Here is a 20,296-nt window from a genome sequence, read left to right as displayed (position 1 = left end):
TTTTTTTGAAAAGAAAAAAAATTTGAGCGCTTTTTGAGTTGAAACACCCGCCCACATTTTAACGGCAGAGATTTAAGGAGGCGCGGCGGAGTTGCGGCTCGGCCGGCAGGAAGGCCTGCAGCGCCCGCCCCGCCCCTACGGCCCCGCCGCTCCCCGCGGCCATCGCGCGGCCGGGACAGGGGGAGGGAAAAGGGAAAGGGAAAAGGAAAAATAAAAAAAAGGCATTTATCGGCCGTTTGAGTTCTGTGGACGCCGTGCCCCGCGGCTGCAGGCACCTGCCCGGGGAGCGACCCGGGGCCAGGGAGAAGCCGTCCCGGCGCTGCGGGAGGCGGCGCACAGCGTCGGCTTTTCGACTTTCCGCCGCTCGCGATGGATTCGCAAGTACCATTTTGGGGGGGAAGGGGCGCCGAGAAGACGCGAGGGATTCCCTCTTCCCGCAAAAGGGCCGCGGAGCAGCGGCGGCGCAGCGTGGAGATGGCAGCGCCCTTCTGACAGCAGCGCTCCGTGCCCTACGCTGCTCTCGTTGCTTTACGTTTCAGGAAGCATGGGGAGGCTGAATTCCGCCCAAAAGAGCCCCGCGGGAGGTAAGGAGCAACGCCGCGGCTCCCTGTGGCGGGGTCCGTCAGCACCCCGCCCGCCTCTTCTCACCGCGGAGACGTTGGCTAGAACGGCCCCGCGCGGGAGGCAGCCCGGAGGCGATCTGCACCGGGGAGCTGCCGGGCGCACCGCGGCACCCCGGCCGGGACGGCCGGCGCCTCCGATAGGAGACACGGTCGGCCCCGAGGTGATGGGAGGGCGCGCGGCGATCGCTGCCTCTCTCTTACAGCCCGGCTGCGCGGCTTTTCTGCTGGGATCCCCCAACCGCCCCTCGTTCATGAGTGCAGAAAGGCGAACGGTAGTGAGGTGAGCACGCTTGAAGCAGGAAAACGCCGTGCTCTGGCTATCGGATGTCCACAGCCACGAAACGAGGGGAAAAGAAAACGTATTTAAGGGCCTTGCTATGACAGTTCTCTGTCAGAAGCAACAGTGCAGGCAACATTGTTAACAGAAGTATGAATTGTAATTTCCCTCAGAGATAACTCTAGAGATACGTGGCTATATATATACGACACCTGTATATTCAAGTCCAGTTGCTTTTCTGCATGAAAATGAAATAACATGCAGTTCTTCGGATTTGGTGTCAGGCGACTTCAATAAGACCAATTTCGTGACTGATCAGTGCCCCGGATCCCCAGGTTTGGTGCTGTTCGCTGTGCAGATGTACTGCAGAACATGACTCGGGGCCTTGCAGCAGCCCCCCACTGCTTGTTTTTACAGCTACAAAGCAAGCCCCTGTGTTCTGTTAATCACATAACACAGCAAAAATAATGAAGTACGGCAGGGATGCTGCAGGCCTCCTGCGAGTGACACTGCCCGGTCAAAACAAGCGGGCAGACATCTATCCAACAATCTTTCCAGAAAGAAGCGTCCCCATTGCAATCATTTCCTTTCGGCGGTGGTAACGATACCGTCAAATAGAGGGAATTGCCCCGATGGGCAGCAAAACCCCCTCCGGAGGGCTGCAGGGACAGAGCCGGCCGTGTTCTGCGGCGCTGTCCGAGGGCACCTCGGAGTGTGGAGCTGCGAGAACGGAAAGCTTCGCTGTGAATCTCACCTGAGCTTCCCCAGCCGGGGCACGTCGGGCCGCTCGCCTCTCCTTCACATTCTGGATCAAATCCTTCCCGTCTTGATCCAGAGAAGATATCATTATTTAAAATAATCCTGTGATAGACGTGAACACGGTGTAACTTATCTTGACAGCACACCTAGAACACAAATCGGTGCCAGGAATGAACTGGCTCCGGTCCAGTTTCCAAACCTCGCCTTTCAGCCCTCGTTACAGTTACTCTCTAGTAATGCGGGGGTGGATTTGTTTGTAGCTCAGCCCGGTCTGCCACGGGCACCGCACCACTCCCGGTACCGACGGCAGCGCCGTGAGGGCAGCGCTGGTCGAACGGCTGTGAGCCGTAAGAACAGTAAGAAACCTCTCGGGAAGCCTCGCCAGCTTAAACTAAAGCAGGTAAAATGTAACATCTAACTTTTCTCGGGGCCAGCTTTTCTGACCCCCTGCCTTTCCATCCCGAGTGGTGTTTTAGCACGGCTTGCATCCACCTCGAAACTCTGCGTAGTTTTGCAGCCACCGAGGAGCACCGGACGCGTCCCACAGGCGCCCAGCGGCGCTCCCGGGGCGGCTCGCAGCCCTGCCATCCCGCTGCGCCGGTTCCCTCGCTCTCCCCCCACACAGACGGGACCCACGGCCGCTCTCCTTCCCTGCTCTTCGCTCTGCTATTTGCCATCGAGCAGAATATGAAAACTCGTCAGGCAGCGGCTCCCGCCGACGCGAATAGAAAAACAATAAAGGATTCTCTTTCCTAGAGCTGGGGAAGGAGCTCGGTTCCGAGATGGCGTGACGGAGCTCCACGGGCCGTCATCGCGAGCAGGGCGCTCGGCCCGTGACCCGAGAGACGGCGGGCACCTCGCGCCGGCCGCAGCGATCGCTGAGCGCAGCGTTCGTGCTTGACGCGGGGCTGTGAGGGCACCGGGCTGTGAGGGCAGACGGAAAAACCGGGATTCGGCCGCGCTACGCCGCGCAGCCGCCTCTCGCGGCGCCGGGGCGAGCGCGGGCTGCCGGCGACGCCGTTGGATGCCCGCCGTTATTTCTCGTTAGGCCGCTCCCCGGGCCGCGGGGCCGCCCTCAGCCGGCCTCGGGGCGGGGGGCGGCCCTGAGGAGACGGCTCCCCCCAGGAGCCCCGCGGCGAGGCGGGGCGCCCCTCAGGCCGGGCCTAGGCGCGGGGCGGGGCGGCCTTATGCTCTCTCAGGCGCGCTGGGCGGGAAGGAGGCGCGAGCGCGGCGCGCGCTCCCTCTTTCAGCAGGAACGCGCGGTCAGCGCCGGAAAGGCACCGCCTCCCCCGCTCCCTCCTCCTCCGCTCCGCGAGCGCTTGACAGGAGGCGGTCACGTGTCGGCCGCAAAGCGCCTCTTTGCGACCTCGATGACAGGCAAAATGTGCGACAGGCGCCGTGCGGGCGGGGAGGGAGCGGCGCTGCCTCCTCCTTCTCCTCTTTCCCGGGCCGGCCGCTGAGCTAGGCAGCGCTGCTCGGCCCCGGCTCCCGCCCGCCCCGCCGCCTCCCGGCCCTCCTCCTCCTGCTCCTCTTCCTCCTCCTCCGCCTGCTGCTCTTCTCCGTCCGGGCCTGGCCCGCCGCCTCCATGAGCCCGTAGCTCCCGCCGGCACAGCTCTCGCTGCGCGGGGCAGAGCGGAGCCGGGGCCGCCGCCGGCCGCCATGGCGTCCAACATGGACAGAGAGATGATCCTGGCCGACTTCCAGGTAAACGGCGGCCCGCGGGGCCGGGGGCTCTCTCCGCTTTCTCTGTCCGCCCGTTTCGGTGCCTCCGGGGCTCTGTGGGAGGATCGCGAGCCGCTCCTCCGTTCCTTTATTTCCCTGTCACAACACGTGCCCCGGGCTCTCGGGCCGCGCCGATGCGACGTCCCCCTGAACTCGGGGAGCTCCGCGTCTCGTCCCGAAAGCTCTCAGCTCCGCCTCGCTCCCCCAGCCCGCACAGGGCAGGCGGTGCGGGGCGATTCGGGCGGAGGCCGTGCCCGATGATGGGTGCCGGCCCGGCTGTGCCCTCCTCGCGGCGGCGCCGGCTCCGCGTGTTGTAATGACGGAAGGACTCTCCCCTCCCCGTTCCGTACCACAGCGTGTCTGTGTAGAAAGAATATGCCCTCGCTGCTTGTTGCCTCTCCTCCTGCCTGCGAAAAGAGGTGACGTTTGACTTCGACCTCTTACTCTGAAGCGCGGTGGTCAGCATTTATTGCGGGGCCTGCTCAATCTCTTCTGTGTACTGCTTCCTCATGCTGCTTGTTTGCCGTATTCCTACTTCCAAGAACGAGTAAACAAACAGGTGGGTGATGCTGGTTGTAATGGTGGGCAAAGCCTGCGAAGAGCAGCTTGTAGGGATATCAGATCGTGTTTGAATATCTCCTTAATATTTGCTTTTCAATTAACCTTCTTTTTTAAGCTTTGTCCTCTTACAGTGCCTGATTTTTGACTGGATGTACTCTTGGATTGAGTTGTAAACCTGGTCGGTGAATGTACTATGTCTTAAAAGAGCCTCTTTCTCAGCTGTCAGCTGTAAAGTTCACATATTCCATTAAAAAAAAATGGAAGGGAAAAACTCCTCCCTTCCCTCCCTGTGTGTTTAACAAGAACGTTTCCTTGGAATTAGAGGTGATGTGACCATATTGTACGTTACATAATTCCTCTTTTGCAAAACTTATCTGATCTCTTCTTGATGTAACATGCAGAGTTCCCAGTCGATAACAAAGAAACATTTTCACTTGTATGTGAATATGTTGCACCCATTTTTATTTGAACATTTAGTGAATGTTTTTATTATCATTTGATTCGCTGCTTTTGGAGTTACTTCTGTGTACGTAAGGAGTAATGTCTCAATTTTAAGGATGGGTAGCTTTTTCACTACCAATACATCACATAAAAGGAGACTAGGGCTCCAATTCTGCATCAGTACCGATGGAGACAGACGTTATGGAGTCCCCCACGTTACTAGCTAAAAAAGCTTTACATTCCACATGAAAGGCAATGATTCAGTTAGCCACAGGTAGATCTAATAAGGCAGGCTTTTTTTTTTTCTCTGTCTACTTTCCACACCTTTAGTGGCAATGCTATTTTTAGTTCTGCAGTAGTTTTCTGCTTGGGTTTTGAAACCAGCTACAAAAAGTGTAAGAGCAACTGCATTATTTGTTACTGCAAAGACAAGTAAGTATTGTTGCAAACTTGCAGAGCAGCGGTGGAGCTGCAGGAATGGGCTGTATAGAATGAAGGTGATGTAGTTTGCACCCGGGAAATAATTTACTGTGTAATAATGCTTCTTTAAAAGAATAGAATAAGGAAGCTTCCATTTTATGTACTTGTTTATTTCTGTTGTTGTCTTTGTTACTTTTTTTTTTAGTAATTCTCAAACTTTCATCTGATCCTGAGACACTGAACTGTCACTTGTTGGACAGTGCTAATCATTTTTAGGCCTCATGTCTTTTAGCTGTCAAAAATAGTGGAGGATTTTGAGTATTTTAAGTATGCAATGGGATTTGCAACTCATTAACTAAGATTTTAAAATGTAAAGTAAAACATTATGTACAAAGCAATCTTTCACGGTTTCGTCTTTTATTTATCTGATTTTTTTTTTTTAATCAATAAATGTATTTCTCAGAGTTGTTTTGCTGTCTTTTATGTTTGTGTTGGATATCTTGCTGAAGAATGGTGTACACCATGGGAATTTTAAAAGCTGTTCTTAATAGTTGAGCTAATTTTGTCAAGTGAAACTGGGAGGAAAACTTCATCAACACTTCACACTGAGCTTTCCCAAGTTTCTTTTAAGAAGAATAGAGCATTGGTCTTGGAACTTTTACAACTTGAAAAGGTTTTCCATCTTCCCCCTTATGTATTTATTCATTTATTATTAGGTAAGTCATAATCGTGCTAATGTGTGATGCTTTTGGCAGCATTCATGGGCTTATTTTGTATCTCTCAAAATCATTAGGGATTTTGCCATTAGTTTAAACCTAGAGTAGGATCTTATATTGCATTTGTTAATTGTTTTTTTTTTTTTTTTCCCTTTCTAACAAGGAGAAAAAATACTTGAAGTTATTATAGTATACTCATATGTAAGTACATGCATTGGATAATTTTATAAAAGACTAACTGCAAGATAAAGCTATCTACCAGATACAGTTCTTAACATGTCTCAAAGCAATTGAAGGCTGTTCTGTGTGATTTTGTTTTCTTTCCTCCTGCTGTTTTTTAACAAGGTGACTTTATGCTACCTGTAGAGTACTAAGTGTGTATATGTAGGTAGGTTATGTAAGCAACTCATTTGGCTTTTCCCCCTTAGATCCTCCCTTAGGAAGGCTTCTACCAAAGCCTGGTTTAGTGCACCATCGGTCTGTTTTCAGTGGAAGGATATGAAGGGAGGATATGTGGGAGTTAAACCCACAAACAAGTTTTAGCTCTCTTCCTAAATGCAGTTCAGAATTTCTCCACAAAGTGTCATTGGCATATAGAAAAAATTCCACGGGAGAAAAAACCCAAACCCAGCAAATTCTTTGAAAAGGTAACTGCATGTGAATTGGTAAAAGTGACGCAGCAACATAGGTCAGGTTCTGTTACAAATATGGGAAAATAATTTCTACTGCTTTTTGTTGTCATTTTTCTATTTGTTGTGTTTAACCAGGGGCAGGTAGTCAGTCCCCAGGTAGTCACTTGGTTGTAGTCACTTGAATCATATTAATGACCTGAGGAGGTAGGGCTTTGAAGAGAGTTGCTCTTCCAGTGTATTAGTTCACTTTTCACTGTAAAGAACAAACAAATAGCAACTTCAGTTGCAGTTGTGAACTTGATCATGACTGCTATTTGTGCTGACCTTAATTAGATTAGTGTAGTTAAACTGTTCAGGAATGAAAAACAGTCTTTGGGTATTGGCGGAAGGGTCAGATAGGGACATTTATGTACACTGGTACCTTAGGATGGGTGCTGAAGTTTTTGTCAGTGTAAATCATGTAACTCATAGGATCACTTTTGTCAGTCAATGTGGTTGTCCTCACAGTAATTGCTAAGCGTAAAGTGGGCTGGAGGGTTGGAGCACAGTGGGAGTTGCCAGCTCTTTGGGTGTCCATCTGTTACAAGAATATCCAGCACGTAAAACTTCCGTAGGAAATTTTTCATGGAATTCACACTTCTCACTGACCAAATAAATTAGTTCAAGGTTTGATCTGGGTGGGAAGACTTTGGAGTGGAATAGTAAGACCCAAAAATCCTTGCTTTCCTTGAAACAGCGGGTATCTAATAGTTTGTTTCCTCTGTGAAACAGTCATGTGGTGTTTTTTTCTTTTCAAAATTAACTTAAAAAGAAAAGTGCTGGGCAGTGGAGTGCTTTGGTATGGTTCACATACTCGTGTATAAAACATACTTATTTTCCTTCTGAGCTTCCCTTTGCATCGGTCTTTTTCTCAAAAAAAAAAAAAAAAGAGATTTGTGGGAGGAGTAAAAAGTGGTTGGGAAGATAGAATATAATTGTCAGAAAGGTGAGAAAGCATGCTAGATAATCAGTGTTTTAAGTTAGAGGATTGATGGTTACGTTGGTACCTCAGCCTTGGAGTCTTTATTTTGAAGGTTTAACCATAATTCAAGCTACTCTTTTCATTCTGGAATGGTAAAACTAAAGAAACTGCAGAGTCACCTTCACATGGAAGTTAACTTGTGGTGCTGCTAAATATCTGACAAAGACACTGGTTTGTTTTTTTTGTTTTTGTGACTGTGGGAAACATCAGTTTGCTTCAGCCCTGTTTAAGCTTATCTCTGTTACGCAGTTTTCACTTTGTAACAGTCAATGTGCAGAATTTGTGTGCGTTACTTTTTCTTTGCTGCTGGAGCTTTGCTTTCTTCTGCATCTATTGTTGTGTTGCCTTAAGTCAGCATTTGTTACCTTTTAGTTAATGCCAGTCTGAAAAGTTGATGGGTGAAAAAGGTAGGCAGATTCAAGAACAGCTTCAAGTTAGTGCACGTGGTTCTTATGCTGCACTGTGAACTTATGCTGGGGGCTGGAAAGAGCATCCCATGTGGTGTTAGTAAGAGGAGTTTATCCACCCAGGGGTTTTGAGCCTATAGTAAAGTTAACGTTCATATAATTGATTTCTGAACGAAAAGATGTTCTTCACATTTGGTCATGAAGATGTTGGAGCAGAAAGGACTGTTGTTGATTTCTGTGAAGGCTTTCTGTGACGTGTTTGGCAATTCACTTAGAACACGGCCCGCAGTGCAAGATAAATGCTGAAGAGACATCCAGTCAAAGGCTAAATCTTTGGAAAGTGTTCTCAGACTTATTCTTAAAGTTCTTGGAGGCCTGTGCTTTCATCAGGAGGGCTACCATGGCACCTGAATGTCTGTGTTCAGATCTGTCTGAGTTTAAAAGCTCATAGTCTTGCTTACACCACAGCCAACAGGATTCATTCATTTGTGTGACAGCTGAAGAGCTTTAGCAGCAGGCATTCCCAGAGCTGAACTGAGCTCTGTAACTACCCACAGCTGGGAGGAAATGCAGTCCTGTGAAGGTTAGAAATCAAGGTTTGGGAGAGGCAGGTTTGTTTCCTTTTTCCCTCCTATTGAGTGTCTTCAGGTAACAGTGGTTTTGTCATGTCTTTTAATTTTGTGCATTACACAGTCAGTAGCAGCACTACAACTGGTAGTTGGACCTCTTGGTTTGCAATGCATTTGGTTTTGTTTGCTGTGAGTGGCCTTAGGGGTCGAGACGTGATGGAAGTATACTGCATGCTTAGCGTATGTCAGTTTGGTTACTTTGTCATTGGCTGCTGCCAAGGCTGTTGCTCATATTTATTTGTTCTTTATGTGTTTTTGAAGAACCAACAGTTGAATTTCTTTAGATACTCCTAGATTCACTTGTAACACCGGAGCTCATACGCACCAGGACAGAGCTGGTTTGACTTCCTCATCTCCTCTCTGGCCTTTAAACAGGAGATGAAGTGGATTGCAGAGTTGCAAAATGGGAAATTCACGTAAGAATGTTGTTCATTTTATAACACGATAACTTGGATATTTTCACTGATAGCTCTTCATGGAGAAGCCTGCTATGCTCTTACATAAGGACAGATATTTAATTAGAAATACAGTCTGACATTTATGGAAAGAAGATACTGTGATATGTGTACATTACAGCCTAGCTGTAAGAATCTAAATAACTTACTTCTGGAGCACCGATTCATTTTTAGGAAGAGGTTTATGCAGTTCTTTTCATTCAATTACCTTGGAAGGAGTCTTCTCATCATAGTAATCACATCACTTTTTCCATTGGCCCATTCGTATCGGTATTTGTGTTTGTAGGTCACTGAAACTGACTGAGAGGTGATAGATGTTTTTCAAAACGCTAAGACAACTAGTAGCTATAATCTCTGAGTTATTGTGTCTGTCATAGAGGCTAGGAATGTGTTTTCATTGTAAGAAAAGAGGACATTTGTTTGGCAAATAAAAAGTAAAATGTGTGACTAACGTTTCTTTGTGCACAAGTATCATTTACAGTAAACAAATTTACTGAGTTGATATTTTTGACTGGAGGGAGGTGTAGAAAAGAAGAGGGTGAAGGTGTGAGTTGCTGCAGTTCCTGAGGAGCTCTGGGAATTTCCAATCTTAAAAGAATCTCAGTGCAGAAAGTCTGAGATGTTCCCCTCTCTATTTGGGCAGTTGTCATAGTTCATTTACCATTGCATGCCTTGTTTTCTTGCTTTTCCTACTGCGAACAGGAGTTAAGAGCTTATTAAAGAAACTACGTAGCTTTTTTGGGGGATAGAATTTATATTTTTGTAGTGAGCAGACATGTTTGTGCATTGCACAGTCAGTAGTAACAGCATTGGAACTGGTAGTTGGGCCTCTTGGTTTGCAATGCAATTGCTTTTGTTTGCTGTAAGTGGCCTTAAGGGTAAGGGATGAAAGCATACTGCATGCTTAGTGCATTTTGGTGGGGCAGCCATTAGATGAGTCCTTCCTTTTAACTGCTGTAGAAACCTAGAAGAAGCCTAGGTAAACACCTAGCATTTGAGTTGTCCCTCAGCATTTGGATGAAAGGAAATTATGTGCTTGGTAGCTTGAGTGATACCTGCTAATTAAGCCCATTTTTTAGAATTTACTAGATAATATGCAATTGTTAAAAACAAGTTGAAGAGGAAACCGAAGTCCTAATGTATGCGTTAGATGTTATTTGGTCTATCAAATCAGTCCTGTGGTGATCCTCTGAGTTTAACTGGCTGAGCAGGTCTTTGTTCTGTGGAAGTAGTTATGCTTTCAGAAGGTACTTCGATAAAACTGAAGTTTTAAGACTCTTTGAAACCAGAGCAGAACAGATTAGCCTTTCAGAGCTATTTTACATAGGTTTCATATTCTACCTATTGCAGGAAACAATTTGTAAAGACAAGAGTTCTGGATCTGAGTCATCTCTATTATTTTTTTTAAAGGTCAGGTTATTTGTGTGAGCAAATACCAAAGGTGCTGTATCAGCTCAGACTGAAAACCCAGGTTGCTGAATGTCTTATGTGCAAGCGGTGGCTGGAGGCTAATCCTTAGGAAAGAGCAGTAAGAAATAGTATTTGAATGGGTTTTCCTGTTTCTGGAAGTCAGCATTTTGTGAGTGTAATGATAAAGTTCTTTAGGAGAATTTTGGAAATTGTGTCAGTTTGATACAGTTTTGAGTTCTTTGGAGATCTCTGAGTAGTTCTATGATATGTAGGTTTACTTTTACTCAGTATACTGTATATACATTAGTGTATATACCCGTCCTATTCTGCATGTTTCACTGCAGCTTCTACTATCTCTTGTGATACAGAAGTCAAAGTTGCCCAAACTGCAGGAATCTTAACCCTCTAAAGTTTCCTTCCAGTGAAATTCATAAAAAGTTTGATGCCTGCACTGTAGGAAGAAGGGGAGATTGAGCATTTAAGGCTGGTTTAAGAAACAGTCTGTTGTTTTTTTGTTTTAAAAAAATAAAATAATTTGCTGAAGTTCCCTTAAAATTTTGGAGACTGTCTGATCCTGGTGGTTTGTTCTGGGTGTGTATATTGATGCTTTGGAATAACAAAGCTTCTCTTTACAGAGATCTCTTATGGGATGAGCTTTAAGTTCTTCTGTAGTGAAAATGAGCACACACAATTCATTTTGCTTTTCCATTATGTCCTTGCCTTCTGTTAAAACTTCTTTGGTATCTTCTTTGATCCTTCTGACCTGTTGGCAACATTCCTTGTCCTGATGCTTTTAAAAGCTTATGTAATGTTTATGTCTTTAGTCAAATGTTTTCTATAGTCATTGTTGGCCCACTTTATGGCATGGCATGTATTTTACTGGGATTTGCGTGTTCTTGTACTCTCCTATTTAGGAGAGTTGTCCTTGTCCTGTTCTGAACCAAAAAATATGATATGGAATGTTGAGTATAGAGATACAGATGTATTAAATAAGAGTTAGTGCTCTTCCTTTGTATGTTGTCTCAAAAATGGACTTTATTCCTTCTTAATTTCTTCTAGGATACTATTGCTTTATAGGTAATGAGGAAAAAGATATTTGTGACTATAGAGGAACCCGGAGTGTTTCTCTGACCCTTGTTTTCCATATGTATTGTTTTCTGACATTGTAACATATGCAGAGCATTCCAAAAGTAATGCCTCCTGTTTATCTCCATGGAAACTACAAAAGATACAAAGAGCACAATAAAACTATTTGGTAGAGCAACTTCTCATCTACAGAATGCTGTTTTTCAAGGTAGTTGCTGCCCCTAGTTGTACATTTTCACTATCAGTGAACAAGAGCCTGCATGCTGCTCTTGTAAAAATCTGCACCAATGGAGATGACCCCCTCTTGCCTCTGCTGAAGTGCACCACTGACCGTGCTCACATCACTGTTTGGTCTCTATGAATGCTCATCGTGTATCAGTGAATGTTAGTGGGTGCCACTTTTTCCATATGGAGGAATTCAGTGACACACCTTGGCTTTATATACGCTTCCATGTTGGATGCCATTTTGTCAGGCTGCCCCTCGGCTGCCATCTGTCACACGACAACAGCATGTAATGGGATATTGGTGGGAAGGTTCAACCTCTACTGCCATACCACCAGTGTTTGCTTCTGACACTGTGGATCGACATAGTAAAACAAGAGGCATTACTTTTGGAGCGGTATTTGTACACTCTGAGAGCAGCTGTGATTCAGGCAATGCTGGTGTTTTTGCTTTTACTGAGATGCTTTTGCAGATTAAGCAAGCACAGGAAAAATTATGATAATCTGAACTAAAGCATGTTGTAGTTAGATAGCAGCTGTAGTGAAAGAAGGACATCTTCAGCCTTTAGAAAAGGCAGACGGGTTTAGTAGTCCAGAGTACTCATCAATGGCTGCTTGTTTTTGATTTGGCATCGTTTGTAATTCAGTTTGAGCACTGCTCTCTGCATGTAGTGCAGGGAGGATGTGGCTAAAATCCTCAAGTGTTAGATGGGGCTTGTGAAACTGGGGTTCACGTCTTGGCTCAGCTGATGGACTTCCTGCTGTTGTGCCTCCATGGCTTTCTGGAAGCAAAATTTGCTACAGATTCTGGTGGAAACCATTTGAATATGGTTAATGTGATTCCAAGCTAGCTAGTTCTGCTCAGAAGTGGTTGGAGCTTCATGCTACCAGCTCAGACTTTGTACCCTGCTTGCTTTATTCAGGAGCTCTGCAGTCATCTCAGCATGGGCAAAGTTCACTCTTGTTTGCCTGGTAACTAATAGGTAGCAAGTCTTGTGTGACCTTCAGAAATACCACTTTTGTTACCCTCTGTAGAAGGGGGACAATGTTTTCTCACTTTGTGTAATGCAGTGCTTGAGTAGTATGAACAGTTGAGCAGGAATTGAAAGCGTTGGGTAAAACTTGAGCATGGCGTATGCGCCCAGACCTTCTCCAGACTTCTGATGCTGGTAAGTGTATTAGCTTGTTTTGTGAACAGCTGGTGAATCTGCTTCATTTTTACCAGATGGTCTTCCGAGTTATGTAAAAACAGAGAAGTATTCTTATCTCTTCATTTAGATGCTTGCAGTAGGTGACCTTTCAGTTTGTGTCTCAGTCGATATGCCTGGATGTTTTTTAAAATGTTTCTCTAAACTAGAAAGAAGTAAAAGTTAATTTAATAACCACAGATGACTCATAGTAAGAACAGTCTCATTGCATCAATATGGTTGGGTTGTTGCAGGGTTGAAGTGATACGGGATACCATGCAGGGACTTGTGTCTTGTTCTCCTGTGTAAATAGTGATAGGGTAGGAGGGAATGGCCTCCAGTTGTGCCAGGGGACGTTCAGTTTGGATAGTAGGAAAAATTTGTTCTCTGAAAGGGTGGTCAGGTACTGGAACTGTCTGCCCAGAGAGGTGGTTGAGTCACTGTCCCTGGAGGTGTTCAAGAAATGTTTGGATGTTGTAGTGAGGGATGTGGTTTAGTGAGGAAATACTGATGATAGCTGGATAGTTGGAGTGGGTGATCATGGTGGCCTTTTCCAACCTTGGTGGTTCTGTAATTCTGTGTTGCAGTCTGTGTGGTCGGGGGGCTGATGGGGCTCTGGCATAAGAAATGCCCAGGTACCCAGAAATCCCAGTTGTGAGGGTCCCCTGCCATGGCCAGAGAACCACCTAGGTGGAGAGGCAGCTGGAGCTTGTTCAGTAAGAGGAGAGAAGGAGCTAAGGGGGATCTAGCTGCTCTTCCATCTCTACAGCAGGCAACAGACAGTATAGCATTCAGTATCTTAGAGTGGCAGAGTGAAAGGACGAGAGGCAAAGGTTACAGGTTGTATCAAGGAGAGTTATAGCTAAATGCAAGGGAAAAATCCTTCAATTGATGGTGATCAAGCACTGGAGCAAGCTGTCCAGGGTGGCTGTAGACCCTGTCTTCAGAGATGTCCAAAACCTGACAGGAAGCTGAAATGTGTCTGTGAAATGACCTGTCTGCTTGTGATTGAAGGAGTCAGTAAAACAGCAAGCTGAATTTTGGTTTTATTGGGAGGTTAAGTACATGAGGAGACAGAAAAGAAGGATATTGCTGTTATTTCTGATGCTATTAAGAACAGTTCTGAGGTTTTCTTAACTGCCACCCTTGAGAATTCTGCCATTCTTTCTAGCAGATCTGTAGCCTGCACCTGAAAAGAGTTTTTCTTGCTCCTAGTCTCTTATCTTTTAAAGAGTAAGTTACTGAAGGGAGAATGAATTGATTTTAGCAGTATTTGTTCTTTGCCAATGGTTTTGATTTCTCTTTAGAAATTCATATGTCTTTATAAAATACAGCTCCAGCTGTATTGCTAGATCCAATAATTTTTTTTTTAAAAAAAGGTTGGATACTTTTAAAAGTAATAATTTCCTAGGGTGCTGTCTGTGTAGCTGCAGTGGTGGGGATGAATTAAGCTGCCTTCCTGGTGTTTTGTAGATCTCTGAAGGATTAAATCCTCCCAGGTGACCTCACCTGTTGAACCTTGTGATGCCTTAATGGAGTTATTTTCCCAGGTATTGCAGTTTTGGGTACGTGTTAAGAAGATGGGCTGAACTATAGCTGCAACGAAATGCTGATGGCTGAAAGCTCTCTTCATCCGGCACAGGAGACTGTGCATCAGTTGTTTCAGTATCTGAGGAGTAGGCATTGGACTGAATGACAGTAGCTTAGTCTTACTCTGAGACAGATGGATATGATGTTAATGAGAGGAAAAAAATCTGTAGTTGACAACTGGTGTGAGTCTGTCTTGTTGATCCGTTGTCTGAGTTGACTGTTCTGGGTGCTTGGAGCTAGGGCTCCAATGTAATCCTTTCTGCTGTATGGACCTGTATGTGTGTCGGCCCCAGGTTACTGCAGGAAGCTCAGCTGAAGATGCTGACTGCAGAGTGCGTGTGAAGGCTAGTCAGGCACACTGTGAGCTTTTTTTGCTGCCTGACATTTACAGGAAAGAGAGCAATGCATGATGTAGTAGTTGCCATGCATGGTGCAATGCATGATGTAGTTCTCTGCCATCTGTCTGTCTGTTTTTAATGGTCCTGAACCCCTTGTGTGAAGTGTTTGAGCGTATCGCCTAGATTGGGTTAGTGCAGAAGTGGTCCCTGCGGGGGAAAACATAGTGACTGTTGGTAGTCAAAGGAAACAAAGAGTTGTTCAACTGATTGTTGAGAGAGGTGGACATCAAAGTCATTCCAATCAGTGGCTGTGAGGCCGACCCTGGTTTTTGGGTACTTCTGACTGTTGTTGTGTCTTGATGAGAAGGAGGAGAGGCCACAGGTGAGTAGGGATAGCAAGTTCTGCCTGGCTGCCAAATACCATTTGCTCCCAGCTTCTGTGCAACAACTGCCACCAGCTATCTATCAGGACTGCAGTAGCCTAACTCTGTATTTGAGCCAGCGACAGCTGTTTGCTGCTCTCCCAGCTTCTGCAGGAGTAACAGCTCAGCTCTCTGTGCTGGGAGCAACAGTTGTCTCTCCCAGCTTTGCTGTGTAACAACTGCCCGGGTCTCTGCAGCAGGTGCAGGAGGAGCATTTTCAGCAGCAGCTGCCGCCAGATGGGGAAGTCAGCTGTTTTCCTGTGATGTGGAGGTAGGCTAAAGCCTTGGCTGGTGAGATGGGGGGGTCACAGAGGTTCTCAAAATCCAGATGCAGCTGTTAGAGCTGCCAAGGTTAGACCACCCTGCAAGGAATTAGAAGAGTGAGTCTACTGCCATGTGCTAAAGCTTTCTGTAAGCATCTCCAGGGTTTGTCTTGGATGCCTGGAACTATCTGCCCTTCAGTTGAATTATTTCCTGAAATGATTACTTTATTTTTCCTTATTTAACAGTGATTCAGATTACTTTGCCAATTAAAAAAAGGCCACTTGGTGGATAGCTCTGAAACTCTGCACGGGTAAGCTCTCCATCAGTAACTAAGATGATAGCTTTACAGCTTAGCCATGTGAAAAACGTTTGGAGGAGAGCTGCAGAGAATTTACTGTGTACAAATCTAAATCTGGCTGATAGAAACACCTGGTCTGAAAAAGCAAGATGCTGTGAGAGTTACTTTAACATTCAGTAGTTTTGTCTTCCAAATCTGTTCTTGTGCATTCAGTAAAAAACAACAGTTCATTCATTTTTCACGTTCATTTTCCTCTTGTGTGGTCTGAAAAACCTAGGAGAGACTGCTCAGTCTCTGCAAAAATGCTATAGCTGCTATGGAGGGCAAAAGTGCTATTTTAGATTTAGAGGAAATCCAGAGAAGAGAAGGCACTCTTCCTAACATTTGCTTCCCCTTTGGCCTTTGGTTAAATTCCTGGATTTCTTTTTGATGTATGAATGTTTGCAAACCAGTAAACATAGAAGATTTTACCTTTACTGTGATCGTTGGTTTAAGTTTCAGATTTTACTTGGAGGATGTGCTTGTTGTTGCTTAGGTTTAGTACTTTGTGATTTAGTACTCTGCTGGTAAGAATTTTCTGCTGAGATATTTAATGCCTTCTATGAAAATAAATCTGAATAAAAATCAGTTAATCTCTGAATTAAAGTGGAAAAAATTCTCATCATATTTCTAACTGCTTAATAAGAAACGCATGCTTTTGCTTTTCAGAGTTTATATACTTTCCAGAGGCTTGAATTTTTTTTCCTGTTACTGTTAGAATTCAATATTTTTAATTTTAATTTTTGCTTGGGTAGAATGAAAGGCATAAGAACGAATGAAACACATGCTTTATGAATTGTAAAGGAGTCAGCCCTGTGATTCTTAGTCTGGCTTTCTGAAGAAGTAATGCATATGAGATTATGGTGCCCAGGTGTCCTCACAAATAACTTCTGAACCCAAGTACTCATACCAATTAAATTCTTCCAGATTTAATCAAAATAAAACAAGGTAGCATGGAAATAAGTCCATTTAAAAAAAAAAAAAAAAAGAAAAAAGACTTCATAAATATTCTAGTCATTGGAGAAGCTTAAATCAGCTCTTGTAATTAGGAATGAGAGATGAACCCATGAAGAACCAGGCTTTATTAATTTTGTGGCTCACAGGACCTGCTGCTTCCTTATGTGTATCTTCCAGAGGAAGACGAAAGCTGGTGTCAGGCTGTGCTGGGCCTCATCCTGCCCTCCAGAAGCCCTTGATGTCACGGCTGTCAGTGAGGCCTTGTCTTTGGTGCTTCACCTTAAGGAAAATAATTGAAGTTCAAACCAGACAATTTTCTTGAATTGATGGTGCAGGAAACAAACTTTTATTTTTTATTTTTTTTAACTTTCTTACTCGTCTTCAAACCGGTGATGGAGTGTGACTTGAGGCAGAAATTTGTGTTTGACTGCTTGTAGTGTCTGAATCAATTCTTCTCCTCCATGTTGAAATGTTTTTCTGAAGTCATAATCTGCTGCAACAGATACTTATATTACAGCATGCTAAGGAAGATTTTGAAACATGTTTGTGGTTTACATTAATCAGTAGCTTTCATTCCTCCATTGTTGTAATTCCAAAATGTTTGTTCCTCTTTTATTGGCACCTAACAAAACTGACAAAAGTAGTCAGTCTGAAAAGTGAATGTCCAGACTTTAAATGTGTTTCACATTGTTGTCAATGGAGCCTCAGACTGTCACTTTGGTGGAAGTTTATCCTAGTCGGAGTACATTGCAGCAGAGCTGTCAGGATCACTTTCAGTGTAGCCTGATGGTGTTAAGTACTTGTTTCTGTGCTCCCTTCCTGCCATTTCTCTCTTTTGATGCTTGAAGGAAAGCGATGAGTCTTTGGAATCTGTTCTCCCGCCGATTCTGTTCTATTACTGTTAAACTATATTTTTAAAATTCCTTATTTTATATGATATATAAAAAGAAATTTATATAAAAGTTTTATATAACTGTATGTTGGGACAGAAGGAACACAATCATGGCTGAGATCTTGTGAAAGATGAGTACAGTGCTGGAACAACATTCAGGCATTTTATATGAAAGTAAATGTTTCATTACACAGACTTCATTTTAAAGAGTTTCACAAGGTTCCTCACCTGTACTCGGCTGAGCAAAAAGTCTCACTTGCCACCTTTTTCTTCATCTAGCAGTGCTGTGTAACACCTGCAGTGCGTAGGGGTAAAAGGCATTGGTGGAGGCAGAGGAGTTGGTTCTGGTTGGAGACAAAGCACTCCAACCACCCCAGACTTAGCATTTTAAATATTTTTGTGGTCCCTTTTAAGGGAGCATGAGTGTTTCAGAATTTCTGATGTAGAATTCTCAGAACACCTTTATGAGACAGCACTGTAGCCCTAATTTTGCAAATAACTACTTTGTCTTGCTTCCTTATGTGGTTTGTTCAAGGTTACACAAGAGTCCTCTGGTGGAAGAGGGAATTATACTCAAATCTGTGGTGTTTAAAGCTCTCCTTGCAGAAATAAAAAACCCTCTACATTTCCTGTCATTTACTGAAATTAATTCTAAGTATTAGTGCTTACTTTGATCAATGCTTTTAATTGAGTTTATTGCTTCTTTTTCTTTCTAGGCTTGTACTGGTATAGAAAATATCGATGAAGCTATAACTTTGCTTGAACAAAATAACTGGGATTTAGTGGTAAGTATTCTAAGAGAATGACTTGTCAGATGAACAGTGGTGTGCCATCCTGCTGAGACAGCTATTGTCTTTATTTCAGAGTTGTATGGCTGGGGCAAGCAAGTTATGTGCAGGCTTTTTTTTTTTCTTCTAGTTCTTGCTTGTATCATGACATTGCAAAATAAAGGCTTGGTATAGTTTATCCAGTAGTAACTCTAAGCTATGAAACCGTGACATACCAGAAACCATATGCAAAAGTGTACATTTAAATTTTAGTCATTAATGTTCTTAAACAGGAAAGCACAACTGCGTGTTGGCAGAATGGTACGATTTAAAACATCCTTAGTCACAGTAGTTTGTTGTGACACAGTGTGGGCTGGGCTGTTTTGCACGTTCAAGTATTTGTTATATGAAGACAAGGAATAGTGTTATGCTTTCTTTCCGGGTTGTAAGGTTCTTAATAAAATGCATTAAATCAGTTGGATAGGATTTTGGGGGGCTTATAAATTGTAAAGTTATATGGATTACAATAAATGATCGCAGGTAATGCTGAATGAGAGAATTATGAAGAAAAAGTGTTAAGAACAATAAAGAGGAGTTGTTTTATTGTTTATTTATTTTCTTTTGAGACTCCAGAATCAGTGAAAAGAGAGTGAAGTACTTACAGCTATGATAATACCTTTGCATTCTTCATCTTATTAGTGATGATTAAATGATCTAGAAGTAAAATGTAGTAGGGAAAGAAGTAATGTCCCAAAAACGCATGCTTAAAAAAGACATGGAAAGTAAGAAAGGAAAGCAGGTTAGGGATGTAAGAGGTACTTCAGGATAGTGTCTGCGAAAGGGGAATGGTAAGTGGTAGAAGAAAAAAGGTGGATTGGAGTGGGTAGAAGTGACAAAAATGCCCTAAGCTCCTGTCATTAATAGGACCCTGGCTCTCTTATTAAGAGCAGACTTCTTGTAGAAAGGGGAGTGGATGCTAAATTATGCAGAAGAGTGAAGAAAGAGAAGATGAGATTTGGAGGCAGAATGTAAAAAGACAAGGAGTTTCTATCTTGAGAGAATTAAACATCTTGTTGTTAGACAATGGATTTCAGCATTTCAAAAATCAAAACAGCACATGAAAACAGCTCACAACTGCCGAGAAACCTAAGGACTACTTATTTTAAAAGTGTAGAATGAAACTGTAAAATAATAATCCTTTGTGTGCTTACTGCATCAGTATTATCTGTGTGCTTGTGTTGTGCCTCTCTGCCCTGTGATTCAGTGATCAAGTATGGAACCAGTGCCAAGAAACTGGGGAGGAGGGAATACTTCGTTTTTGATTAAACCAAAAGGTCTTTTTGAAACTTTTCAGCTGAGATGGAAAATGTGAAAATGTATATGCAAGAAGCCTCACACTATAAATATTGTATTTTAGGTAGCTTGAAGAATTTCTTTGTTTGCCCTGATGCAATATTCCTACTGCTTATTTTCTTCATAGTTTGTTGGGTTTTTTTTCTGGTCCTGTTAGTAGATTTTAGTACGAGAGTTAAAATGTCACCCATCTCTTTCCTGTAACTTGAGTGAGTGTTGCTGTGTTTTTGCATTTTTTTGGACATGAGGTCTTACCTTTTTAAACAAAACAAAGCAGCAATCCAAGCCTCAGTGAGCTCTAAGGAGCTTTGCAGTTGGACTTGATGATCTTTAAGGTCTTTTCCAACCTGAGCAATTCTATGATTCTTTCTTGGTTTAGTTGCTGTCTTTTATTTACTTTTTTTAAAGGCAACCTTTTTTTTTTTTTTAAATTAAGGATGCGTATGAATTATTTTTTTTCTTTTCATTTGAGAATGGAAACATCAACAATTTTTGAACTTGTAAAGATCCTACTTCCGTCATGTTCACACCTCCACAGTCTTCATTTACCTCCCTTAGTGTGGGATGCATGGAGACATTATCTTCCACTTAGACTAAACAAATTGGATTTAAATCGGAGTTGTGTATGTTTTATGGTGTTGAAATCACATTTATAGCTGTTTAAAGTGATACAGGAAGCTGTCACTTATAAACATCGTATTGCTAGGTTTCAAGTGCTCAAAATCAAATTGGTAATGAGATTGCTGTGGAGGAATTTGCCTGCAGTAACAACAAACAAACTGATGGGATCACGAAGTCTAATCTTGCC

General features: G+C 43.8%; 2 protein-coding genes and 1 long non-coding RNA gene across 6 annotated transcripts in view; 2 read left to right on the top strand and 1 right to left on the bottom strand.

The window, feature by feature from the left end:
* Positions 1 to 1,966, bottom strand: part of CDKN2C (cyclin dependent kinase inhibitor 2C) — an 8,041-nt gene extending 6,075 nt beyond the window's left edge. Inside the window, exon 1 of the mRNA XM_042874170.1 lies at positions 1,655 to 1,966. Coding sequence (XP_042730104.1) covers positions 1,655 to 1,747 — 93 coding nt within the window. The 5' untranslated portion in view covers positions 1,748 to 1,966. The remainder of the gene's footprint in view (positions 1 to 1,654) is intronic.
* On the top strand, positions 265 to 1,173 carry LOC122181603. The gene is made up of 2 exons (XR_006179495.1): positions 265 to 584; positions 827 to 1,173. It is a non-coding gene; the product is annotated as an uncharacterized LOC122181603 (long non-coding RNA).
* A 1,280-nt stretch (positions 1,967 to 3,246) lies between the features above and the next one.
* FAF1 (Fas associated factor 1) overlaps positions 3,247 to 20,296 on the top strand; it is a 144,790-nt gene continuing 127,740 nt past the window's right edge. Inside the window, exons 1-2 of one of the 4 annotated variants that reach the window (XM_042873359.1) lie at positions 3,247 to 3,363; positions 18,085 to 18,153. In XM_042873359.1, coding sequence (XP_042729293.1) covers positions 3,319 to 3,363; positions 18,085 to 18,153 — 114 coding nt within the window. In that variant the 5' untranslated portion in view covers positions 3,247 to 3,318. Of the gene's footprint in view, positions 3,364 to 12,345; positions 12,551 to 18,084; positions 18,154 to 20,296 lie in introns of those variants that run through there. The other 3 variants (XM_042873358.1, XM_042873360.1, XM_042873361.1) reach the window with 3 other exon arrangements.

Source organism: Lagopus leucura, unplaced genomic scaffold (assembly GCF_019238085.1).
Source record: "Lagopus leucura isolate 7727_CA_CO unplaced genomic scaffold, USGS_WTPT01 Super-Scaffold_100009, whole genome shotgun sequence".
Lineage (NCBI taxonomy): Eukaryota > Metazoa > Chordata > Aves > Galliformes > Phasianidae > Lagopus > Lagopus leucura.
The sequence above is the reverse complement of the archived record's forward strand: the minus strand, read 5'-3'. Positions and strand labels throughout refer to the sequence as shown.